Genomic DNA, 26,914 nt, shown 5'->3' on the forward strand with positions numbered 1-26,914 from the left:
CTGAGCTTAACAAATGGGGCCCAGAAAACCACTGCCGGGGAAGGCAGCTTCGGCCCCCACTTCTTCTGCATCCAGCCTAACGACCCAACAGACAAAAACTTTATCATTTCTACAACAAGAAGTGGCTGGAGAGAGCACAAAGGACTTATCAGTTACCCAAATGTTTCAGGCTATTATGAAGGGACAGGAAGAACTGAAAAAAGAACTGACAGATTTTAAAGAGCAGCTCAGAGATGCACAGCAGCAAACAACAGAAAATAAACAGAGGGTTGGTGTACTGGAGGAGGGCGTGGTTGGGCTGAGGGAGGAGGTGAAGGCAACTCAGAAGGGGAATAGAGATCTGGAAAATTTCATGGTAAAGATGGAACTTGAAAGAATGTCCCTTTTTCTCAGATTCCAGAACCTACCCGAGGCAGAAGATGAAGACCTTAAGGATATTATGTGTACAATCTTAACAGAATACATTAAGAGAGATAAAGAACAGTTGTGGTGGGATATGGACCTGGTTTATAGAATCAATTCAGAATATGCTAGAACACATAATGTTCCAAGGGAAGTCCACGTTAAATTTCTTAGGAAGACCACGAGGGATGAGGTTTGGGGAGCCCAAAGGGGGGGACCACTAAAATATAAAGATAAAGAAATTGCCATTCTTAAACAAATTCCGAAAAAAATAAGAGAAAAGAGGAGGAAGTATTCCTCCTTATCAAAGAAACTATATAATAAAGGGATTTGGTTTAGATGGTTATTGCCAGAAGGAATGTTGATTTTCTGGGAGGGAAATAGAATTAGAATCAATTCAATTGTGGAGGCAGAGGCCTTCATGAAAAAACACAGTTCCCTCCTAGAGGACGAAACTATAAGAGGTAGTGAAAAAGGTGATAATACACAAGATACGAGGGAGGGAGGGGCCGCAGCTCCACCAGGGGACAGGGTGGAGGGAGCAATACCGAAAAGACTCAGGTCACAAAAATAAATGTATTTGAAATATTATTGTAATTGTTGATATATTAGAAAGTGGTAAAAGAGATGATTGAACATATGGTTGATACAATGTATAACAAGATGCTGTTTTTGCTTATCTTTTATCTTTTGTTTACCTTTCTGTAAAAGTTATGAGACTTGGAGAGACTTCTACTTTCAGCACGATGTAGCTGCCCAAATTTTTTTTATATATCCATCTACCCTTCCCTATAAATGTTCAAAAACCAATAAAATTCTTTTTAAAAAAAAGAAGATGTTGGATAGCCATTTGTCTGAAACGGTATAGGGCCGTGATGGCGAACCTATGGCACGCGTGCCACAGGCGGCACGCGGAGCCATTTCTGAGGTCACGCGAGGCATTGCCCTGTCAGCTCCAGTGCGCATGCACCCGCTGGCCAGCTGATTTTCGATAGTTTTTTTTTAAATCTCCGGAGGATTCCCTGAAGCCTCCAAAGGGCGAAAAACAGCCAAATGCAAACCAGAAATGAGGAGAGAGCTGCCGGAACGGGGGAAAGACAAGCGGCAAGAAAAGAGGCTTCTTTCACTCGTGCTGGCTGCTCTGTTCCCCCCTCCCCCCTGCTACTAAAAAGGATCCTGCCCGATCGCTTGAATCCACAGGGAAATGAGAGAGCTGCCAGCACAGGGGAAAGACAAGCGGCAAGAAAAGAGGCTTCTTTCACTCGTGCTGGCTGCTCTGTTCCCCCCTCCCTCCCCTGCTACTAAAAAGGATCCTGCCCGATCGCTTGAATCCACAGGGAAATGAGGAGAGCTACCAGCAGGGGGGAAAGACAAGCAGTAAGGAAAGAAGAAAAGAGGCTTCTTTCACTCAACGTGGCTGCTGTTGCCCTTTTCTCCATTTCAGTGCTACGGCATCGAGGTTGCCCCACCCACCATCGCCCAGGTCCTCGCTTCTCCCAAACATTTCTTTGCCTACTTGATTTCCAGCTCCATCGCGTTTCTTGCCATCGTGTGCAGAGAAACAAAGTTTGTGGGACTAAAACAAAACTTCAATCAATTACAACTTGGGGGGGGGGGGGGAATCTCGCAAAGTTGGAATTGATTGATTGAAAGGAGTTTTTTTTAGTCCCACAAACTTTGTTTTCCTGTCCAAAACGGCAAGAAACATGATGGAAAAATGCTACGGAGGGGAAATTAAATAGGTAAAGAAATGCTTGGGAGAAGCGAGGACCTGGGCGATGGGGGGTGGGGCAGGCTCCATGGAGTGGTGCTGAAATTGAGAAAAGGGCAACAGAGCAGCCACCTTGAGGGAAAAAAAGCTGCTTTTCCTTATTTCCTTGCTGCTTGTCTTTCCCTCATGCAGACTGCTCTCTTCCTCATTTCCCTTTGGATTGCAGGGACCAGGCAGGATCCTCCGTGCTAGCACGGGGGAGGGGGGGAAACAGAGCAGCCACCTTAAGGGAAAAAAGCTGCTTTTCCTTATTTCCTTGCTGCTTGTCTTTCCCTCATGCAGATTGCTCTCTTCCTCATTTCTCTTTGGATTGCAGCAACCAGGCAGGATCCTCTATGCTAGCACGGGGGAGGGGGGGGGGGGGAAACAGAGCAGCCACCTTGAGGGAAAAAAGCTGCTTTTTCTTCTTTTCTTGCCGCTTTTCTTTCCCCTGTGCCAGCAGCTCCCTTCCTCATTTGTCTATTGACTGTAGTGCCCAGAATCCTCTTTAATAGAAGGGGAGAATTTAGCAACTGGACTCACACCTGCCATTGTAAAAAGGGCCCAACCTTTACACAGGAGAATGATAAGGGAAGGTTTTTTGACACAGGAGCACACTTGAGCATCCCCCCACCCCCACCCCAATCTCTGCCAGTTAGTGGCAGAGCAACTTCTCCCCTCACTGGGTGTTATCCAAGGGGAAGCAGCCAGAGCAGGGAGTGGCAAGGAAGCCTTGTGCAAAAATGCACGGTCCACACAGGTGAGGGGGGACATTAAGTTATGTGGGTGGGCACTCGAGTTCGTGTGATAGTGCGCACGTATGTGCTTTTGGCACCCGAGGCGAAAAAGGTTCGCCATCACTGGTATAGGGTTTCCTGCCTAGGCAGGGGGTTGGACTAGAAGACCTCCAAGGTCCCTTCCAACTCTGCTATTGTATTGTATTGTATTGTATTGTATTGTAAATGAGGACTTGGCAAATAAAATAAAATCGGCAAAACAAAACGTCTTGGAAAACGCAAATAAACCAGGACGTTGGCTGGCTTACAAAATGAAAAAGAAAGAGAAAAAAGGCTGATAAGTCAACTGGTGGATGAAGAAGGGAATATACAACATTTAAATGAAAAAAGAGAACAACAATTGAGAACTTCTACAATAAGTTGTATCATCATGAGAGAGTTCCAGAAGGGAAAATAAGACAATATTTAGAGAAAACTAGAATAACCAAAATCCCAGAAAAATTTAAGAAGGCACTAGAAGAAAGAATTACAATGATGGAAGTAACAGAAGGCATCAAAAGGCAAAAGGAGGGGGAAACACCAGGACCAGATGGATTACCGGCAGAACTGTATCAAACACTACAAGAAGTATTAAGCAATGTAATGTTGGAACTATTCAATGACTTATTAAGAGAGGCAAAAATGCCAGAAACATGGACGGAGGCATATATAACGCTTATACTAAAAGAAGAGTCAGATCCACAACAAGTAAAGAACTACAGACCTATTTCACTATTAAATGTGGATTATAAAATTTTTGCATCAATAATGGCAGAAAGAATGAAGAGACTTTTAAATGAATTTATACACACAGACCAAAATGGATTTCGTCCCAAGAGACAGATCAGAGACAATATACGGATTGTATTGAATACACTAGAGTACTATGACGCCCACTGAGAAAAACAAATGGGGTTGTTGTTTTAGACGCTCAAAAGGCCTTTGATAATGTGAACTGGCAATTCATGATAATGCAACTTCAAATGATGGGATTTGGTGAGGGATTTATAAATATGATTATAACTATATATAATAGCCACTTAGCAAAGGTAATGGTAAATGGTAATATGACAGGAAAGATAGCAATTACGAAGGGAACTAGACAAGGATGTCCACTATCACCATTATTATTTATACTGACACATGAGATTTTGAATAGAGAAATACGACATAATAAAGAGGTAAAAGGTATGAGGGTCAAGAAAGAAGAGTATAAATTACAAGTGTTCGCGGATGATTTGGTGCTTATTATGGAGGATCCAATAGAAACAGGGCCAAAACTAGTTAAAATAATAGAAGAATATGGAGAAGTAGCGGGTTTGAAGATTAATAAAGATAAAACAAAAATTCTGGTGAAAAATATGACAGAAAAACAGAAAAGAGAGTTGATGGGGAAACTGGACATACAGGTGGTGAAAAAAGTGAAATATTTGGGTATTCAATTGACATCAAGATGTGGAACACTAAAGGAGGATAACTATTATAAGGTGAGAAAACAAACAGAAATAGACTTGGAAAGGTGGAAAAAACTACAATTATCACTGATGGGAAGAATAGCAGTAGTAAAGATGAATATATTACCAAGATTGCTATACCTGTTCCAAACAATAAATAAAACTAAAGAAAAAATTCTTTGAAAGTATGAACAAAATAGTGGGGAAATATATATGGCAAGGGGAAAAAAGCAAGAATTAATATAAAAATGTTACAAGATGCAAGGATTCGAGGTGGATTTGGATTACCAAACTGGGAACTGTACTATCAAGCAGCAGGTCTAGCTTAGATGAAAGAATGGATTTTACTGAGAAATACAAGATTATTGACACTGGAGGGGCATGATTTGCAACTGGGTTGGCATGCTTTTTTGTGGTATGATAAAAGTAGGGCACATGGCTATTTTCAAAGACAAGGTGATGGTGATGAGGAACGCCACCTAAAAGGTCAGCAACCGAAGGCTAACAGTCCGTAATGGCTCAAATGGGGGTGAGGTGAGGCCCCACAACACGAGGGGAAGGTCCCAGGTGGGATAACAATGGACTACAGGAGGCCTGAGATTAGATGCCCCCTTCAGGAATCTACGTACCCTAGGATGGTAAGGGTATGGTTGTCCGCTCCCACCAGGACCATGGATAGTGCCGCTACCTGCCTTCGTAGGGTAGTAGGCGCCAACCCCCTGTCCAAACCGTCCTGCAAGAATTCAAGGACCTGCAGAACCGAAGCTGTCCTTGGGTCCAGCATTTGTCTGCAGCACCACCTGCTGAAAGCCTTCCACGTAGCATCGCATATCCTGGTGGTGGAAGGTCATTTGGCCGCCTGAATGGTCTGAATGACCTTCCTGGAGAAATTAGCTCGTCTCAGGATGTCCCCCTCAAATGCCAGATGGCTAATTGGAGCCACTGAGGCTCCGGATGGAGTAGAGCCCCCTCGCTGAGGACTATCCTGTCGTCGGGAATTCTCCAGGGACGTGAAATGGACAGATTGACGAAGTCAGCGTACCAGGTTGGCATGGGCCAGTGGGGAGCTACAAGAAGTACTTCCGCTCCTTCTGCCAATACCTTCCAGATGACTCTTGGGATGAGAGGTAGAGGAGGGAAGGCGTACAGCAGCTCCCAAGGCCATGGACAGCGAAGAACGTTCAGTCCCTCCCTGCCACGGACTGGGAATCTGGCAAAAAACCTCGGAAGTTGAGTGTTCACCAGATGGGTGAACAGGTCCACTGTCGGCCGTCCGAACCTCTGGGTGAGTTCCTGGAACAGGTCTGGATGTAGCTACCACTCCGAATGATCCAGTCGACCTGCTCAGCCAGTCTGTTTGAACATTCACGATCCTGGAGATGTGCTCCGCCCTGATGGAAAGGGTGTGGCCTTCCACCCACTGGCCCAGCTTCTCCACCTTGATCATGAGGGACCTGGAGTGGGTGCCCCCCTGACGGTTGATGTGGGTTTTCGTGGCCACGTTGTTGAGTATGAGAACATGGCGTCCTGATACTAGTCTAGAAGTGTCGAAGTGCTAGGCACACAGCTCAGAGTTCTAGTCAATTTATGTTGTTGACTAGATCCTGTGAACTCCACCGACCTTGGGCCACCTGAGTCTGGGAGTGGGCTCCCCACCCAAACAGGCTGGCGTCGGATGTGACAGTGATGCGGTCCAGTCCCTTGAACAGGCAGCCCTTGAGAAGAGCGGGGGATGTCCACCATTGCAGCGAGCGAAGCACCCTGAATGGCACCTTTACCCTGAGGTTGGAGTTTCCATTGCTGGCTCGTTGGTACAGGAGCAGGAACCACTGGAGTGTCCGCGTGTGAAGCCAAGCCCAGGGTACAACATATACACAGGAAATCATTTTCCCCAAGAGTTGGGAAAGGACCGCCAAGGAAACTGACCGCTGAGCGTGGACCTGGGACACCATCGACTGGATGCTGGAGCGCTGTTCCTGGGATAGGGAGACTTCACACATGCTTGGAAGTGTCTGGATTGGAGGTCCTGATGTGCCTGGGCTGGGGACGACAACTGGATCAATATGTTGTCGAGATAACACTGTAACCTCACGGGATCAACCTGAGGTGGGCTGCCACAGCCGGCAGCAACTTTGTGAAAGTCTTGGGAGCCAATGACAGGCCGAACGGTAGGGCCTGATACTGGTAGTGGCGCCCTGCGAAACAAAACTTGAGGAACCTCCTGTGAGCAGTTCGGATTGGTACATGAAGGTAAGCCTCCTTGATGTCCACAGAGGTAAGATCTTCCTGGCATATGCATCCCAAGACGGCTTGAAGGGACTGCATCTTGAATCGTTTGTATGCCAGGTGGACGTTGAGCCTTTTTAAATCTAGGATTGCTGTCCATCCCCCACCCACACCCCGAGCTCTTAGGAACTAAGAAGAGGATTGAGTAAAACTGTAAACCCTCCTGGTCCGATGGAACTGGCTCGATAGCCAGGATATCCAACAGATGTTGGAGCTCGGTTTCCATGAGATCCTTCTTGACCTGACAACGGGGCATAGGGCACCTGATGAAGTGTCTCGGGGAGCTGGTTAGGAACTCTAGAGTCAGGCCCAGCCTCACTGTTTGTAGTACCCATGCGTCTGACGTAATTGCTTCCCACTGGCTGGCGAAATGTAAGAGCCGATGGCCAATAGATGCAGGTAGTTGGGAGTCACATATCTCCAAAAGGGCCAATTGCCCGAACTTCGAAATGACCGCCTGGTCTGGGGCTGCTGCTGTTGGAACTGCTGCTGTCTGCCCCTATCCCTGAACCCAGATCTGTCCTGGGACCGATCAGGTCCCTGCGAATAGGTCCGGTGGTATTGCGGGTAACTGAAGTTCGTTTCAGTCGCCTGAAAGGATGGCCTGCGAAAATAAGGTTGCGCTGTGCGATCCGCTCACCTGTGCAAGGAAGGCAGCACTTTGCACTTGTCCTTATTCTCAATCAATATGGGATCTAAGGCCTCCCCAAATAACTTCCCTCCCTTAAAGGGAGCTGAGGTGAGACACCATTTGGAGCGCATGTTGGCCTGCCAATGGCGGAGCAACAGGAGACGATGGGAAGAAATGTTTGAGGCCATAGCTCTAGAAGCGAACTTGGCCGCATTCAGAGTCGCATCCGAGGAAAATTCCACGGCTGCCATCAGTTTGTTAATGTCCTGGTGCAGGCGAATGTCCTCAGGGGAGATCCTCGCCTACAACTGGCGAAGCCAAACTAGGGAAGTCCGACTGAAAAAGGACGCGGCTATAGCCACCTGGATTGCCCAGGTGGCCGCCCGATGAGTCTTACGGAGTGCCAACTCTGGTTTGCGATCCTCTGCCTGAAGGCCATCAGAAACATCAGAAGGCACAATGGTGGGGGAAGCTAGATTGGCTACCGGAGCGTCAACCTACGGGATCTGGAGCAACCCCTCTAAGTCCTTGTTACTAGGGGGAGGTATGGATCCGGGCTGGTTCCACTGCCTCTGAATTAAGTCCATAAATAGCTCAGGAGGAATGACCTCCTGCTCGGGCACTAATTTGGAAAAAAGACATTCAGTGGGGTCCAGTCCTAGGGCAGCCCCAGCCAGGGCCTTCGAAGCACCCATCTTCGCTGTAGCCTTGGCCTTGTAAAGGAAGGACTTAAATAAGGCCGTACAAAACAAGCCCACAAAAGCAGTCCTGTTGGGGGTAAGGCTCTTGTCCTCTGACAATTCCTGTTCACCCATGTCCTCCTTCCCTACCAGCGAGGCCTCGCTCTGTAGGGAAGGCCGAGGGGAAGGAGAGTCCACTAGTGGACCTGCAGGAGCCTTAGGCATGCTCAGCGGATGGAATGACTGTCCCCTATGCTGTATTCCCGATTCCACCCCCTGGGAAATGGACGCAGAGATCAAATCCCTAATTTCCCGGGGAAGAGCAATCCCCTGGCCCTCCTCTGAGCAGAGCCTCACTGCAATAGGAGAGAATGTGGCTTCAGGGGTGGAACGCCTCGCCATGACCGGGGGGTTGAGACCTGCTGCTGTTAAGCAGGCTGAAAGATCTGGCCCAATCCCAAAATTTGCCTCAGAAAAGCTCTGGGGATGGGAGTTATCTGGAGACAATGACTGGGTAGCCTCTAGAGCAGGAGCGGAATCTGCCTGCGACATCGGGGAACCCCTCTCAGCTACCAGTGAAAGTGGAAGTCTGGAGTCCACTGTCCCCCTGGCGGCCTTGGAGAATGACCATTGGCTTACCTGAAGGGTCGTTCTCTGTGCGCTGCGGGAGAGTCCAACCATGGGTTAAATTAGTCTGGTTGCCCTAGGACTGAATTAAAATACTTTGGTCACGCCTCCTGTTCCTCCTTAAGCTCAGTTTTTTAATGATTACTGGAACCAAAAAGGTGCAATGGTATGGCATGGAGAACGTCTGGTATGTCCGTACCCTGGGCCCACACAATACCTGGGCAGGGTTGGACTTTCCCGCAGCACACAAAGAATGATCCTTCAGGTAAGCCAATGGTCATTCTCCTGTGCGCTGCTTGGAGAGTCCAAGCATGGGACATAGACAACTTAACTGTTCCCAGGGTGGCTAGAAGAGGTGGCCAAGGGTTCGGCTGCAGAATGAACTTGCTGTAGCAGCCTTCTGCCAAACAAAGCCTCGGCTGATGCAAAGGTGTCCAATTTATAGTTCCAAACAAACGGAGAAGGGGATGACCACATCGCTGCCCTGCATATGTCCTCTATTGTTGCCTGGGTAGCCCAAGCTGCCGTCGTGGCCGCACTCCTCGTGGAGTGGGCGGTGATGTTGCGTGGAACTGTCCTGGACTGATGTTCATACGCCAGAGCAATGCATGCTCTCAGCCACCCGCCTATGGTGGACGACGTCACCTTCTGCCCCATTGATCCTGGCTGAAATGACACAAATAATGCCTCAGATCTACGGAAATCCGCTGTTCTCTTCACGTACCTGCGTAGAGCCCATCGCACAACTAGCGTATGCCAAGTACGTTCCCTAGGATGTCTGAGTCGTGGGCAAAAGTCTGGTAGGATAACCTCCTGCGATCTGTGGAACAAAATATTAATTTTGGGAATAAACGAAGGGTCCAAGTGGAGTACAACCCTGTCAGGATGAATGATATATAAATTGTCCCAAACAGACAGGGCCGCCAACTCCGATATCCTCCTTGCCGATGTGATGGCGATGAGGAAGACGGTTTTGAGAGTCAGATGTTGGAGGCTAACGGAGCTGAGAGGTTCGAAAGGGGCCAATGTCAGGGCCTGCAGAACCACTGAGAGCTGCCATGTCAGATAACGATGAACCACCAGGGATTGCAGATTCGAGAGGCCCTTGAGGAAAGTACATACCCTTGGCAGTTTACTGAGAGTCAGGGAAGAATGGCCTCACCAAACAGTGGACAAAGCCACTACCTGGCGCCAGAGGGTGTTCGGGGTGAGCTCTCTATCTAGGCCCTCCTGCAGCAAGTCCAAGATGCGTGGAACCGGTGCAGAGACCAGATCGAGCTCACAGGCGGAACACCAGGTGGCAAACATGGCCCAAGTTGAATCATAGATTCTGGTGGTTGAGGGTCTCCTGGCTGCCTGGATGGTATGGATCACCGTGTGTGAAAAATTGGCCCTCCTCAGGAGGTCCCCCTCAAGTGCCATACAGCCAGCTGAAGCCACCGGGGGTCCGGATGGACAATGGCCCCCTGGCTGAGGGAGACCTGATCCTGAGGAATGCGCCAGGGACTCGCCATGGAGAGACTGACGAGGTTGGCGTACCAGGACCTCCTGGGCAAATGAGGGGCCACTAGAAGAACATCCACCCCCTCTGCGATGATCTTGTGGATTACTTGCGGTAGAAGAGGCAGAGACGGAAAGGCGTACAGAAGCCCAGGTGGCCACCTGCAGCGGAGGGTGTCCGTCCCCTCCGTCCGGGGGAGTGAAATTGGGAGAAGAAGCAGGTAATTTGTGTGTTCTCCTGGCTGGCGAAAAGGTCAACTGCCGGAACTCCGAACCTCAGCGATAGCTGGTGAAAAAGGCTCGGGTGCAGGCACCACTCCAAGTTGTCTATGGTGGTCCTGCTCAGCCAGTCCGCCTGAGTGTTGTCCACCCCGAAGATGTGGTCTGCCCAAATCGACTGAAGGTGAAGTTCCGCCCACCTGCCCAGGGCCTCTGCCTCTATCATGAGGGATCGAGAGCACGTCCCCCCTTGGCGGTTGATGTGGGCCTTGGTGGCCACATTGTCTGTTATCAGTAAAACGTGTTTGAAATGACGAAGGGTGAGTCTCGCTGCTCTCAGCTCCAGTCAGTTGATGTTGCGAGCTGACTCCTCTCGGGACCACCTGCCCTGCATCACCTGCTGGCCGAGGTAAGCGCCCCAGCCGAATAGACTGACATCTGTGGTTACTACTAGTCGTTCTGGTTCCTTGAACAGGTGGCCTTTCTTCATGGCAGGAGATAGCCACCACCGGAGGGAGCGCCTCACCCTTGGGGAAACCCTGATCGATCTCGGGGAGCTGCTTTTGTTGGCCCTCTGTAGTGGTAACAGGAGCCACTGGAGTTCCCTTGCGTGGAGCCTCACCCAGGGAACCACTGATATGCAGGAAATCATCTTGCCTAATAACTGGGACAGCCAAAGTACTGGAACCCGCCTTGCCCCCTGTACCTTGAGAACTAGGGCAATATCTCCTACCGCACGAGCTGTGAAATGACACAACAAAAAATTAGCTCCAAAAATAAAAGGTAGTGGTGGTTCTGTCCGGCGAACCTGGAAAAAACAGCACACTCACCAGCAGCCAAATGGTGGTCCAGGAATTAGCGAGTCTCTTGCTTCCAATAACTGCTTGCTGGAAAAAAAATTTGGAGAATCCAAGCTGCCAGAAAATATTCTTTTTAGCTATCAAATTGAAACGGAGTTGGAGAAAGTCTTGAATATGTCTCTCTTAGGCTAGACTGAATTAAAAAACTGACTTCCGGAGGGCAGAGGAGGCGTGGTCAAGACTTTTTCAAACTCAGTCTCTAGACTAATGGGCTGAAGTTAACCCATGCTTGGATTCTCCAAGTAGCACACAGGAGAATGGAGGCTGGGAGGCACCATGGGCCAGTATGCCATTTTCACGGCTGCCCTGTGGGCCAGAATTAAGCACCCCACAGGCCACATCTGGCCTTTGGGCCTTCAGTTTGACACCCCTGGCCAAGAAGGTGACTTCATTCTAGCAATTTAAGTTTGATCTAGACATGGAAGAAGTATTGCATTTACTTCAGGATTTAAATTACAGTTTTGTGTACTTTCTGCTTCAAAATACTGGGAAATGAGGTTACTGGATTTCAGCAGTAGATCTCTCTCTCTCTCATATGGGGGGGGGGGAGAGAGGGAGACCGGGGGGGGGGGGGGGAGACAGAGAGACTTAGACCTGCACAATTTCCATCCATCATGGCTCTCCAGACGCACAGGCTTTTGATGCAGAATCTAGCTTTTGACACCCAGATCCTGAACTTCAGACGTTTTCCACTGCTTTGGCCTTTTTCCTGACCCATAGCTTAAGGGAGGAGATGGCCCTTTTCTCACTTACCCCTTTCAGCCAGGTGAAGAGATGGCACGGTGTCTTCTATGCTAGAGCTGATCGCTGCCCTCTCAGCCATGGATTTCAACGTACTTAGAGGTTCAGGCGCCTACAGGACAAAAGAGACATCCAAAGGAAAGGACGTAATGAAGAAAGGAGGTGCAGATATGTGTTTAAGAATTCTGCTAAAAACAAAATGAATAAGCAACGTTTGTGAGAGATCTCAAGCCAATCATGGTTTCTCTGGTTACTAACCTTACAGAACTGCTGAAAGGCTAACATGGAACTAATCCAGCTCCGTGTACCAGCTCCAGTGGTTCTGTTCTAAAACAGTTAAAGCCATGCTGAATCACATCAAAGGCCTATGCGGTGTCTACAAGAGCAAACCAAAACTTTTCTGAGAAGTTCTCAGGCAGACAATTGGAATGAAAGCACCCCCATGTTCCCCAGTAATTAATACCCCCAAATATTCTGCTCCTGGTTCTGAAGGAAATGTATTTTGTATCTGTTGTGGCCCAGCAGCGGCCGGCTGAGCTGTTGATGGACTCTGACAGCTCAGACCATTATGAGACTGCTCTGGAGGATGAGGAGGACTCTGGAGGGTGTTTGGAGTCAGAGCAGGAACTAGAGAGGCCTGTTGGCCACCAGGTGGCATCTGAGTCAGGGAGCAGTGGGGAGGAACAGAGGGAGGCTGTCCCTGATGTGCGTATGCGTAGAATTGATAAGAGAAAGGAACAGCTGTGGAGAAGACGTCATAGAAGGAAGTAAGGACAGCTGGCTAAGGGTGTGGCCCCTCCCAGCCACTGACACATTCACCTTTTCATGTAGCTTCGTTTAAAGCTAAATTTTGTGACACTCAAGTCCACAATGCACTCACTTAAAAAAACAATTATCCTGTGTCTCTGTTGTGGCCGGCCAGCGGAGCTGGCAGCAGATTCGGACAGTGAGGAGGTTGGGGAGGAGCATGGGCCAGTCTTGGAGTCTGGGGAAGGCTCTGACGAGTGCTCTGTGTCGGAGGCAGAGATGGAGCCAGGGCCATCTGACAGTTATCAGCTGCCTTTGGAGTCAGACATCAGTGAAGCAGATGAACAACTGGAGCCTGTTCCCAGTGTGCGCATGCGCAGTTGCCAGACGAAGAGAACAGCTAAGGAACAAGGGTCGACTTGGGAGTAAAGTCACAGGTGGACGGGAATAAAAGAGGAGCGAAACGGGAGGGGTGTTTGCAGGAGACAATTAGTTCATTCCTGCATTCTTGCCAAGTATTGTGGTGTCTGAAAGATATCGGCCTGGCTACTCTCCAAGCCTGATAAAGGTTGGTAATTGTGAACTATGTTGAGAGACTGTGGGCCAGGACTTTGCTGGAGAGGAATTCACTGTAAATTAAATAAAAGGGGTTTATCAGGTCAGAACAGTCTCTTATCACTCAAGTTCACCAAAGACATAGGCTTTAATATTATAGGAAATGGATAAAAATATTTTTTTCTCTATCCCTTTTTTCCATGTCTTGTGGAATTTTATACATCCCTACTGTGTCTTTCCTTACTTCTCCTTTGCCTCTCTATGGTTTAAAACAACAACGTGTTACTACATTTCTCCTTGGAAAACTGCTCCAACCTTTCTATTATTCTGGTCATTTCCCTTTTCTAGGATTGTGGTATCAATTTCAGCCCATGATGCTAAAAAATGAATGTCATTTGGTCCTACCTGAACTGCATTTTTTGAAGTCTTGTGGGATGAGTCACTGATGGGTTATTCTCACGTCCAATCTGCCCAGAGACTGAGGTTAAAGTTGAGGCCACTCCCCTCTACTTCCTCTGCATGGCTCCAGTTTAATCGAAGGTTAAAGTTGAGGCCACTCCCCTCTACTTCTTCTGCATGGCTCCAGTTTAATCGAAGGTTAGTGCTCCAAGGAAGAACCTGGGAAGGAAGGGTAAAGGAAAGACAACACCCAACCCCAGGACCCTGACTGACCAAAACAGCCACTAAACCTGGCTCAGGACCCTTCAAACTATCAAGACGCTCTAACTAGGGTGGGAAGTGACTCATCCCACAAGACTTCGAGAAATGCAGTTCAGGCAAGACCAACTGACATTCTCCAAAGTAACTTGTGGGAAGGAGTCACTGATGGGACATACCAAAGCTGATGTCCGTGGGAGGGAATCAATGGGTCTGAGCCTCTCGAGTGTCCAGCAGTCCCTGCAGTAACCTCCTGGCAAAAGAGGCCTCAGCTGAAGTGTAGGCGTCCAGCTGGTAGTGCCTGATGAGAGGTGAGGGCGAAGCCCAGGTGGGCCGCCCTGCAAATATCCTCGATGGGCGCCTGAGTCGACCAGGCCGCAGATGTGGCCACACTCCTAGTGGAGTGCGCCGTGATGCCAGCTGGCACCGAAAGTCTGTGTGCCTCATATGCCCTAGTAATGGCTAACCTAATCCATCTGCCGATGGTAGAGGGTAACACCATTGCCCCTAGGATAGAGGGCTGGAAGGAGATGACGATCGCCTCCAACCTCCTGAAGGAAGAGGTGCGCTTCAGGTAGATACGCAGTGCCCTTCTTACATCCAGGCGATACCAGGAACGTTCCCTCTCCCTGGAGGGCGCCAGACAGAAGTCCAGGAGAACCACCTCCTGCGTCCTATGAAAGGGGGAATTAATCTTAGGCAAGAACGAAGGGTCCAGCCTGAGAACAAGCCTGTTGTCGTGAAAGGTGAACAGGTCAGCCTTAGATGACAGTGCTCTGAGCTCGGATATGCGCCTGGTGGGCTCGAATGGAGCCTCTGTCAGCACCTGAAGAACCGTGGGTAAGCCCCATGTGGGAAACCGGTGAACCACGGGGGGGGGGGGGTAAGATTTGCCGCCCCCCGAAGAAACCTTTTAATCACCAGGTGTTGGGCTAGGGAACGAGAACCCCCCCCCCCAAGAACGGTCGCCAATGCTGACACCTGTCTCCTGAGGGTGCTGTGGGAAAGGCCTTTCTCAAGACCATCCTGAAGGAACTCCAGCACCTGAGGCGCTGAAGCCGTTGCCGGGTCCACCTGCGCGGACCAGCACCAGGACACAAAGGAGGACCATGTAACATTGTAAACGTGGATTGTGGATTGCCTCCGAGACAACTTGATGTTCCTGATCACTCTGGCCGAGAAATTGGTCGCCCTCAACTGTTCCCACTCAAGCGCCAGGCAGTCAATTGAAGTCACTGGGGCTCCGGATGACTCAGGACCCCCTGACGCAGGGCCACCTCCCCCCGTGGAATCCTCCAATGGGGGGACACGGATAGGTCTATCAGATCCGCGAACCAAGGCTGTCTGGGCCAGTAGGGAGCCACTACGATCACCTCTGCTCCTTCCACCACTAACTTCCTCAGGACCCCGGGAATGAGGGAAAAGGGGGGAAAGGCATAGGAGTCCCTCTGGCCATCTGCATCGAAGAGTGTTGATGTCCTCCGCTTGAGTTGGAAACCGGGAGATGAACCTCTGGACCTGTGTGTTCAATGGTGTGGTGAACAAGTCCACAACCAGCCTGCTGAACCTCTGGCAAATCTTGGCAAAGACTCTGGGATGCAGCTGCCACTCCCCGTGGTCCACGGTCACCCGGCGGAGGCAGTCGGCTTGCTGGTTTTCCACTGCCGAGATATGCTCTGCCCTCAGCGACAGGAGATGCCGTTACACCCAGTTCCCCAACTTTGCCGCCTCGTTCTGAAGGGCCAGCGAGTAGGTGCCCCCTTGCTTGTTGACATGGGCTTTGGCGGCGACACTGTCCGTCAGGACGAGGACGTTTTGTCTGGAGACTTGCTCTCTGAAGTGGCGAAGAGCTAGGTGGATTGCCCTGAGTTCCAGCCAATTGATGTTTTGCCTTAAGTCCGAGGGTGTGCATCGCCCCTGGGCCAGCTGAGAGTCGAGATGTGCCCCTCATCTGAGTAGACTTGCATCGGTTGTGAGCACCAACCTGTCCGGTTCCCTGAACAGGGAGCCCTTGGCCAGGGCTGGAGACGTCCACCAACGAAAAGACAGGAGGACCTGGGGCAGCATGTGGATTTTGAAAGTCGCATTGCTGGTCCCGTGCCTCTGGTGAGGAAGCAGTAGCCACTGCAGCTCACTGGCGTGGCGGCGGGCCCATGGGATGATCGCAATGCAAGAAATGGAGGAGTTGAGAGAGAAGAACTACGGGAACAGAATGTGCCCTGCAAATCTGCTGAAGCAGTTGAATAATGCTATCCCTACGGTGCTGTGACAGGAACACCTAGCTTCCCACTATAATAATAATAATAATAATAATAATAATAATAATAATAATAATAATAATAATAATAATAATAATAATAATAATAATAATAATAATAATAATAATAATAATAATTTTATTTGATTAGCCGCAACCCTCTCCCGAAGGACTCGGGGCGGCGTACAATCAAAACAGATAAAAATACACATAAGACAAACATATATACAATGTCAATGACTGCTCCTAAATGCTGAAGCCTAGTAGTGGGCTCCAGGTAACTCTTCTCGAAGTTGATCGAGAATCTCAGAGTCTGCAACAACCCAATTGTGAGTCCAGGATCCCTCTTGGTCATGCCCGGTGTCGCTGGCTGAACTAGGATGTCATCCAGGTAGCACTGTAGGCAGACCGGGAAGGACCAGAGATGGCTCGCCACTACAGAGAGCACCTTGGTAAAGGTCCAAGGTGCCAACGCCAGTCCAAAAGTGAGGGCCCTGTACTGATAATGAACCCCCCCCCCCCCCAATGTGAAAACTTTAAAAAATGTCCTGTGTTCAGGCCAAATCATAATATGCAGGTAGGCCTCCGAAAGGTATATGGAAGCCAAGAAATCGCCCTGTCTAATCTCCTCCAGGATAGACTTTAAGGAAGTCATCTTAAATTTCTTGTACAGTAACCTAGAATTTAACAACTTCAAATCCAGGATCACCCTCCACCCCCCTGAATTCTTTGGAACTACAAACAAATTGGAGTAGAAACCAGAACTCTTTTGATCGTCAGGAACCAGCTCAATCGCCTGGATATCCAGCACATGCTAAATGGCCTTACTCATGAGCTTACACTTGACCGGGTTCCTAGAGGATGAAAAGAGCCAAAAACGATTTGGGGAGTGAGGAAGGAACTCCAAATGTAAACCAAACCTCATGGTTTGAAGGACCCACTCATCAGTTGTGATGAGGTCCCCACGATCCGCAAATAGGGCAAGGCAGCCGCCTATAAGGTGATCCATGGCGGAATCACTTACTTTTGCGGTAAGGATGGCCACACACACACACAACACACACACACACCGAAAGGGCTGCTTACTAGGCTGCTGGTACCTAGTTCTGTCTGTACCTAACCCTGCCTAGGGTATCTGGAAGAGGAGTACCTCTGCGGTTGGAAGTCTTGTTCAGAGGGTCGATAGGAAGACCTCCTCTGGTAGGGGGCCGGCCGTTGTTCCGGGCGCTTTGCCACAGTGGGGAGAACTTTACGCTTATTTTTATCTTCCACTAAAATGGGATCCAGTGAAGCGCCAAATAGTTTCTCGCCAGAATATTCAGCCGCTGCCAGGTTCCACTTGGATCAGGTATCCGCCTGCCATCCTCGCAACCACAGAAGTCGCTTGGAGGCCACCGATAAGAAGAGAGCCTTTGAAACATATTTGACCACGTCAAGCATGGCATCTGCTGAAAACTGGGTAGCCGCTGTGAGCTTCTTGATGTCTAGCAGAAGTTGCAGATCTGACAATGAGGCCCTCTCTTGCATCTGAGTCAGCCAAAGAAGAGTTGTCCTGTTGAAGAAGGACGCAGCGGCTGCTGCCTTGACCACCCAGGTTGTTGCCTGGAAGGTCTTGTGCAGGATCAGTTCTGCCTTCTTATCCTCTGCCTTTAGATTGTTGGAGATGTCACCCGCTACGAGGGATGAAGACGACGCCAGCACGGCCACAGGAGCATCCACCGTAGGCATCTGCAAGGCTTGGGAAAAACTGGCCTCAAGGTTATAAAAACAATGCTCATTCCGCCCGAGGTGGGAAACGCCCCAGGTTTGACCCATTGACCCTTGAGCACCTCAAGAAACATCAGTGGAATTGGAATTTCCTCCTTCTCCACCTGCGGTCTGTGGAAAGGACCCTTAGGTCTACTACTCGCGGAAGAAGCAGCAGGGGTCTCAGCAGTGGCAGGTGTGCCCCCTAGGTCAGCAGTGGCCTTGGCCTTGCGCAAAAGTGAACCATACATAGAAGGGGGAAAGAGTCCCATGACCACAAAAGCCTCTGGAAGTGGGGAATCCTCATCCTCCGAAAAATCAACCTCCTTCTGCCCTTCCTCATCTAAGCAAGACCCCTCATTAGCAGTAGAAGGGGAACCCGGGCCATTGCTCCTGAGCAGTTGAAGTTCCGGGTTTGTTTGGATGACCTTGTGGTGTCCCACGAGAAGAACTTCGCCTAGAAGACCGAGACTTCTGCTGCATCCCTGCTGCAATGCCTTGTGCAATAGCCTGGGCAATGACATTCTGGAAACTCTCTGGGAAGGCCGGAGAAAGGATGGGAGGCTCCAGGTCTGGCCTAGTGCCGACTGACTGGGGAGCCAATCTTGGCCTACTAGTTCCAGTTGCCTGTCGGCCAAAAGGATCCTCCAGATGACCCCCTGGATATTCAGGTGAAAGAGGAGGGGACAGGGAGATGTCTCCCCTGGTAGAGCCTGGAAACCTAGGCAGGGACCCAACTACCGGCGATCGTCTCCGAAGTGAATGAGACCGGTATGGTGAAGGACTAATGCTCTCTCTAGCCCTCCTTGAAGCAGCCCTGGTGGTCCTCTTCCCAGCCACCTGCTGTTTCTGAGCACCCTCCTTCCTGGAGGACTTTGAGGTGATCTTTCTGCCTGGGGCCCTGCCCTTCTCCAAGAGAACAGCCCCCCTGGATGTACCCTCGCCAGGGTCTGAATCTGATGATCCTGGGCCCGCCGCTCCAGCACGCCTCATGGCGTCCGCCATCTTGGATCTGCTCCCCCCTCCACATTACTCACAATTTCAGGCTTGACCGCGACCTCCTCCTTGCCTTGCAGGTCAATGTAGATGGCAAGCGGTTCGGGGCCTCTCAGCGTTGGCGGTTTGCGCCTGTTTGTTAGTGCCGCCGATCCGAGGCTCAACTGCCTTGCCCCCAAACCAGCAGGAGGCCACCCCCGATGTAACGGCGGAGCTTCTTGCCTCTCCATGCCTCCCAGCACTTGTAGTGGCCCCGGAACGGCTGTGGCAGCCAGTAAGGAAACACCAATCCTCACACTCCAGCCACACTCGCCTCTGTGCGATCCGCCGCGCCAACAAAATGGCAACCACCGACCATGTGGTCCGAAGCCACGCTGAGTTCAGCACTGCAATCTCCTCCAAGGCACTCGGCTGAGTGCCCGCACCCCCCCAGATGGGTTGGGGGGGTCATGCCTCCCAGCTCCACATGGCGCACGGCTTGGGAAGCCTCCAAGTACCGCCAGCGGCACAGTGACCCCCCCAAAAAACTAAGCAGAGCACAGCTTATGCCAGAACAACAAATAAACACAGAGATGAAAGGAGAGGAGGTGGGGGGAGTCAAAGATGGGAAAACTATACACACGTAACCAATCTCAAAGAGCCAAGAAAAAACAGTCCCTTAAGGGCAGAGACTGAGATTAAACTGGAGCCATGCAGAGGAAGTAGAGGGGAGTGGCCTCAACTTTAACCTCAGTCTCTGGGCAGATTGGATGTGAGAATAACCCATCAGTGACTCCTCCCACAAGCTACAGTACTTCGGAGAACATTGTATTTCAAATCCAATCATACCACAGTCCCAAAGGGGCTTTTTCAAGAGGCAATTGGAGTTTCTGGTTTTTCTTTGAAGACGTTTCACTTCTCATCCAAGAAGCTTCTTCAGCTCTAACTGAATGATGGTGAATGGAATAATTTATATTCCTTGTAAGCAGCTAGTCATTAGCATTCTTTTAGAGAGTCACTGAGGCCACCTGGAGATTTATCTGTGTCGTCAGGGTCACTTGAGCGGTGCAAATGGGTGTGGAGCCTTCTTGGAACTGTTGAAAGGACTGTTTTGTAGATTGGAGATAGATGATGTTGTATCCCTCCCTCTCTGTTTCAGAGAGGTCTGTTCATCTATCTCCAGTCTACACACACAGTCTTTTCAACAGTTCCAAGAAGGCTCCATAACCATTTGCACCACTCAGGTGACCTGGCGGCTTTAACCACTCGCTAAAAGAATGCAAATGACTAGCTGTCTGCAAGGAATATAAATCCTTCCATTCCATACCATCCAATCAGAGCTGAAGAAGCTTCTTGGATGAGAAGCAAAACGTCTTCAAAGAAAAAAACCAGAAAGTCCAGTTGCCTCTTGAAAAAGCACTTTTGGGACACCCATGACCTGGATGAGTGAGAATCTCCATAGCGAATCATACTACAAATTTATTAAGGGGAATTAAGAAATTGGCAGCTTAGCATCTAATTTTATTCCTAGTGATGCCTGATAAGAAATCTGGCTTTTTCACAATTTCACTGACAGCCAAAAAATCCTCACAGAATTGACAGTTTTATCTAGCTGTGTATCACAAACTCAACCTGTTTCCTAGCCAACCATCACCAGCTCATTTCCTGCCAACATGTACATGATTAGGATACTGTTTTCCTCAATTTAAAGTTTTAAATTCCTTCAAATTTGCCATTTTATTGTCTCTCTCTTGCAGCTTTCTTTGGAACCTTGTGTTGTCCCAGTTTTATTTCAGACACCTAAACAAATTAACACTTTTTGTTCACCCTAACACCGGTCCACTGATTAACAAGTTAGAAAACTCTGGTTCTAGCACAGGTCTTGGTGTGTCCCAGATTGCAATTTTCAGGCTCTGAATATTCTCCCAGCCATCTCAGCCATCTTCCCCACAAATTGAATGCATTTGGGTCAATATTAAAGGTTGTGGGGAAAATGACATTGCCATAGGTCTATACTACAGGCCACCCAACCAAGCAGAGGAAGTAGATGAACTTTTTGCTAGTCAGCTAACTAAGCTATGTAGGAAGCACACCACAATAGTAATGGGATATTTTAACTACCCTGACATCAACTGGGAAACAAACTCTGCACCAAGTGGAAGATCCAACAGGTTCCTAACAAACCTAGCAGACAACTGGCTGACCAACCGCACTCAACGTGTAGTCCTCAATGGAACTGCATCTACATGGAGGGAAGTATGCAGTGGAGCACCCCAAGGCTCTGTTTTAGGCCCAGTACTCTTCAACATCTTCATTAATGATTTGGATGAGGGAATAAATGGGGAACTCATCAAATTTGCAGATGACACCAAGCTGGCAGGAATAGCCAACACTCCAGAAGATAGGCTAAAGATACAGAAGGATCTTGACAAACTTGAACATTGGGCACTATCTAATAAAATGAAATTCAATGGTGAAAAGAGTAAGGTTCTACATTTAGGCAACAAAAACGGAATGCACAGGTACAGTATAGATGATACCTTGCTCAGTAGTATTAACTGTGAAAGGGATCTTGGAGTCCTAGTGGACAACCATTTAAATATGAGCCAGCAGTGTGCAGCAGCTGCCAAAAAAGCCAACACAGTCCTAGGCTGCATCAACAGAGGGATAGAATCAAGATCACGTGAAGTGTTAATACCACTTTATAATGCCTTGGTAAGGCCACACTTGGAATACGGCATTCAGTTCTGGTCGCCACGATGTAAAAAAGATGTGGAGACTCTAGAAAGAGTGCAGAGAAGAGCAACAAAGATGATTAGGGGACTGGAGACTAAAACATATGAAGAACGGTTGCAGGAACTGGGTATGTTTAGCTTAAGAGAAAGAAGGACTAGGGGAGACATGATAGCAGTGTTCCAATATCTCAGGGGTTGCCACAAAGAAGAGGGAGTCAAACTATTCTCCAAGGCACCTGAGGGTAGAACAAGAAGCAATGGGTGGAAACTAATCAAGGAGATAAGCAACTTAGAACTGAAGAGAAATTTCCTGACAGTTAGAACAATTAATCAGTGGAACAGCTTGCCTCCAGAAGTTGTGAATGCCCCAACACTGGAAGTCTTTAAGAATATGTTGGATAGCCATCTGTCTGAAACGGTATAGGGTTCCCTTCCTAGGCAGGGGGTTGGACTAGAAGACCTCCAAGGTCCCTTCCAACTCTACTATTGTATTGTATTGTATTGTATTGTATTGTATTGTATTGTATTGTATTGTATTGTATTGTATTGTATTGTATTGTATTGTATTGTATTGTATTGTATTGCAAATCACTGCAATGCTTTGAAACCGCCTGTTGGGTAAAAAGTATGGCAGAAGAGAACTGGAGGGCTTCTAACCTTGATCTCAGGAGTGGAGCTGAACTGGGGTGGCCCGTTGAGCAACGTCTGGGCAGATTTGCTGTCAGAGAAGCTGGGTGTGGGTGAGGCAGGTGGGTTGGCAGTCAGAGGCACCAGGAGGCTGGATCCAGTGCTGTTGCCGATACTTGATAGCTGAGGAGCTGCACTGGGCTCTTTCCTATGAAAATGAAGCAAGACAAAGATGCTCCTTGGGACAGCAGGACCCCCATTTCTTTGGGAAAAGGAGTCAGAACAGGCGTAAGATTTTAAGGAAATAACTACAGCTGCAGATCAGAGGTGGCCGTCCCCTTACGATTACAATTGGGGAAAGAATATTCCTTACTAAGCAAGACAGCCATTAAGCATGCCCAATTTTGCAACTTTTTTTTGCCACAGTTGTTAAAAGTGAATCAGGCAGCTGTTAAGTGAATCGTTGCTAAATGAACGGTGATAAGTCAAGGACTACCTATATCTCACTAGCATGGATTTGCAAAGAAACCGGACTGAATAATCATCATTAAGCCAAATCATTCTCTTCTTAAAAAGCAAGCTATTATTACTTTACCCCAAGTTATTCATGCTCCAGGCTGTATGCATGTTACAACATCACATGAAGGTGAAAATCCTGTATTTCTGAGGAATAATTGGCATGTTGATCTAATGTTTGTAGCAATCCAGCACAAAGAGCTGTGGTGGCACAGTGGTTAGAATGCAGTACTGCAGGGCTAATTCACTGCTCACTCCACAAGTTCAATCCTGACCAGCTCAAGGTTGACTCAGCCTTCCATCCTTCCGAGATTGGTAAAATGAGGACCCAGATTGTTGGGGGCAAAATGCTGACACTGTAAACCGTTTAGAGAGGGCTGTAAAGCACTGTGAAGCGGTATATAAGTCTAAGTGCTATTACTAGTGCTATTGTCAGTCTGCTACAGACTTTCTGCAGTTATACTAACACGGAGCGATTTCCAAACTGTAGGGTGACATTGTTAAAAAGCAAACTGCTTTTGAAAACCTGTCTAGAATGGGAATGTTTGGGAGCGGGAGGGTGTGGGAGCCTACAGATACAGGTAGTCCTTGACTTACAACAGTTCGCTGAGTGACTGTTCAAAGTTACAACAGCAATGAAAAGTGACTTATGACCATTTTTCACGCTCATGACCATTGCAGCATCCCCATGGTCACATGATTTACCTTTGAATGCTTGACAAGTGGTTCATATTTATGACGGTTGCAGTATCCTGGGGTCATGTGATCCCCTTTTGCGATCTCCTGACAAGCAAAGTTGATGGGGAAGCCAGATTCACTTAACAGCTGTGTTACTAATTTAACAACTGCAGGGATTCACTTAACAAATGTGGCAAGAAAAGTCTTAAAATGGGGCAGAACTCACTGAACAAATTTCTCACTTAGCAACATAAATTTTGGGCTCAATTGCAGTCGTAAGTCGAGGGCTACCTGTAGTATTTTCAAAGGTGACAGAAGAAAGTAGCAAGATATTCCAAACCATTTCTCAGTTCCTGAGGGTTAGCATGAAAGAATTTTATTTTTTAAATTATTTAGACCTTGGACTACTTAAAACAGGGGTGTCAAACTCACATCGTCACGGCAGCGTCACATGACATATCGGGACTTTCCCCCCCTAAACCAGGCGTGGGCATGGCCAGTGCGTGACACATCTGGCCTGTGGGCCGGGAGTTTGACAGCTTTAGAACTTCAAACTCATTAAAGCTGAATCTAAACCTGGAAAAACATGTGATGGTGCTGGTGAGACTGCAGTTACTGGGGTCCAGCTGCCAGGCTTATAGGGAAAAAAATGTTATAGTGATAGGAAGGGAGGGAAGAGGAGCAAAGGGAGGATGCAGAAAAACCCGGGAAGAAAATACTCACATGGAATCACTGGGTGGGTTGTGTGACGTTGTCTGGTTAGGCAACAACTGGTTGCTGCTGCTTAGTGTCGAATCTGAGCTGCTGTCAGCGACCACGGAGCTGTAACCTAGCAGGAGACAGAAAGGCTAAAGATCTCTCTAAGCACAGAGCTCTGGATCTCTCCTCTTGATTCCTTGCTTATCCCATGCCAGCTTTTTCCACAACTGGCTGCCCTCTGGATGAGTTGCACTTCAATTGACTGCCAAGCCTGACAGGATTTACGGGAACTGAATCCCACACACCTGGAGGACAGCAGATTGCAGAAGATTGTTCTCAGATAAAACAATAGTCTACATACAGGTAGTCCTCAGCTTTACGACTGGCTGCTTTAGAACCATTTGATATTACAACGGACCTCCCCAGAGCAACTTATAACCTGTTTTAAGAGTTACAATGACTATATCAATGCCTTTGATCATGTGATGGCATTTTGGGGGTTTGGCAGCCAGGCCACCTTTATGTCAGTTTGCAGCGTCCCACAGTCATGTGACCCCAATTTACCTTTTTAACTGGTTTCCGGTATTAATTTCCTTTTTCCAGTAAAATACCACCCATTGGGGAAAATGGATTAGCTTAATGACTGTGGTGTTCACTTAGTGACTGCAGTGCTCATTTGGATGCCTCATGTGGATGCCTTGACCTAAGACTGCAATGACCTACAACTGTTAATTCTGGGCTCAATTACAGCTGTAAGTTGAGGACCACCTATATTAAGCTCACTGTGGAAGTAGCAGTAATGATATACAGGTAGTCCTCGACCTACAACAGTTCATTTAGTGACATTCAGAGTTACAACAGCAGTGAAAAAAGTGAGATGACCTTTTTCACACTTACGACCATTGCAGCATCCCCATGGTCACACAATCAAAATTCAGACTCTTGGCAATTGACTCATACTTATGATGCTTGCAGTGTCCCTGGGTCATGTGATCATCTGCGACCAGCAAAGTCAATGGGGAGGTCAGATTCACTTAGCAACCGTGTTACTAACTTAAGAAATGCAATGATTCACTAAACAACTGTGGCAAGAAAAGTAGTAAAATGGGGCAAAACTCGCTTAACAAATGTTTCATGTTGCAACATAAATGTTGGGCTCAATTGCAGTTGTAACTTGAGGGCTACCTGTATAAGCAAAAGCTCATACGTCTGTCCCAATAATGGCAAGAAGCTTCTTTAAAGACTGTGTTCTGCAGCATTACTGCAGGTTCTACATCCCAGGAAGCGCAGAAAACCCGAAAGAGCAGCCACCCTTGTAACCCAGGGCCCATCTGCAGCAAACTCACTGGTTGCACCATTCTGCTTGCTGGCATTCTGCTGGGTGCTAGGAGGCCGGGGCTGGGAGGCGTTGGTGCTGGGAGGCGGGGGCGCCACAGCCTGCGCGTAAGGGGTTGTGGTAGTCGGTGTGTGCCCTGCCGGAGGGTTAGCTTTGCTGCTTGCATTCACGCTGCCAGGAACGGCCCCGTTGCTGTTGGAGCCAGACCCATTGCCCAGGGAAGACGATGTGCTAGAGCTGCCGCCCATTGGGTAGCTGGGAGGGATGGTGGGAGGAGGTTGGTGGTAGTTGTTGAGGCCTTTTGAACCGTTCTTTGCTGGGGACTAAGGCAGAACAGAGAATGGAAGGTTTGTTTTCATTTGTCTACCCCCACTTTTCTGATCAAACGGGAGAGCCTACAGGCCATTCATATCTCAAAAGCAAATACAAATGGAAGAATTTAAAAACAAATCAATTACAGGTAGTCTTCGTTTACCAACTGTTTGTTCGGCAACCATTAAGAGTTATGGCAGAGATGAACAAGTAGGTTTATGACTAAGCCTAGACTCTGTGGCTGTCACAGCATCCCTGTGGTCATTTAACGGAATAACAGAGTTGGAAGGGACCTTGGAGGAGACCCTCCAAGCAGGAGACCCTATACTAGGGATGACCTATAAGCACGGTCAAGTTACGTATTTTCCAAATTTTTGAGTTTTTCTTATTAACTAATTTTCTTTGTTTTTCATTTAATTTTTTATGCTTTTATTCTAATATATGCTAATAAAATATTGAAAAAATAGATTTAATGTATCATAATTGTTTTTTGTATTTTTGGGGGGCTGCTTGGTGACCAGCACGCATTCACAAGTCGCAGTGTCCCAAGATCATGATTGCCATTTACAATTTTCACAGTGGGCCGACAGTTGGCTGACAAGCAAAGGGAAGATGGCAGGAAGTTGCAAGTCACAGTTACATATCACGCTTAATAACTGTGGGGATTCACTTAACAACCACAGTCAGAACTGCCGTCATAGGTTGGGCGGAGTTACGTGATATGTCACTTTACGACCACAATGCTTATGAGATGCCAGTCTCAGTTGTGGTTGGTGAGGATTACCAGAAAAAGACAAATTGTATTGCAAAGATTTTTTTCCCATTACAAAGGCAAAACTGTAGAATTTCCAAATTCTGACTCCCTTGTCCTTTCTCATAAATAGCCAAATGAAGCATTTCGGTCTTACCTATCTTTGAAATTCATACATGGAATTGGTCAAGTGAAATGTATTCCCACGTTAATGTCACCTTGCTCGTAGAAGCAGGCGCAAGTAAGCCCAAGAGAGAAACAGTGCCTCAATATGTAGTATTTCTGCATGCAAAGAGATCTGAAGTGGATGGATTTCTCAAAACAATTTCTCTGGGGTAATTCAGGAAGTGGCTCAAGTCATTAAAACTAGATTATACTGTATCAAAAACAATGAACC

At 48.2% G+C, this 26,914-nt stretch overlaps 1 protein-coding gene across 7 annotated transcripts in view; it reads right to left on the reverse strand.

The window, feature by feature from the left end:
* LOC309400385 (CCR4-NOT transcription complex subunit 3-like) overlaps window positions 1-26,914 on the reverse strand; it is a 110,461-nt gene that overhangs the window by 35,380 nt on the left and 48,167 nt on the right. For all 7 annotated transcript variants that reach the window (XR_014176648.1, XM_081968840.1, XM_081968835.1 and 4 more), the window contains 4 exons: window positions 25,465-25,777; window positions 24,143-24,248; window positions 22,256-22,433; window positions 11,939-12,038 (listed from right to left, as the gene is read on the reverse strand). Coding sequence is in view for 6 of the 7 variants with exons in the window: in XM_081968840.1 (XP_081824966.1) it covers window positions 11,939-12,038; window positions 22,256-22,433; window positions 24,143-24,248; window positions 25,465-25,777 (697 nt within the window). In the remaining variant the exon portion in view is untranslated. The remainder of the gene's footprint in view (window positions 1-11,938; window positions 12,039-22,255; window positions 22,434-24,142; window positions 24,249-25,464; window positions 25,778-26,914) is intronic.

The sequence above is a fragment of the Natrix helvetica genome, assembly GCF_964273705.1.
Source record: "Natrix helvetica genome assembly, chromosome: W".
Classification (NCBI taxonomy): Eukaryota; Metazoa; Chordata; class Lepidosauria; order Squamata; family Natricidae; genus Natrix; species Natrix helvetica.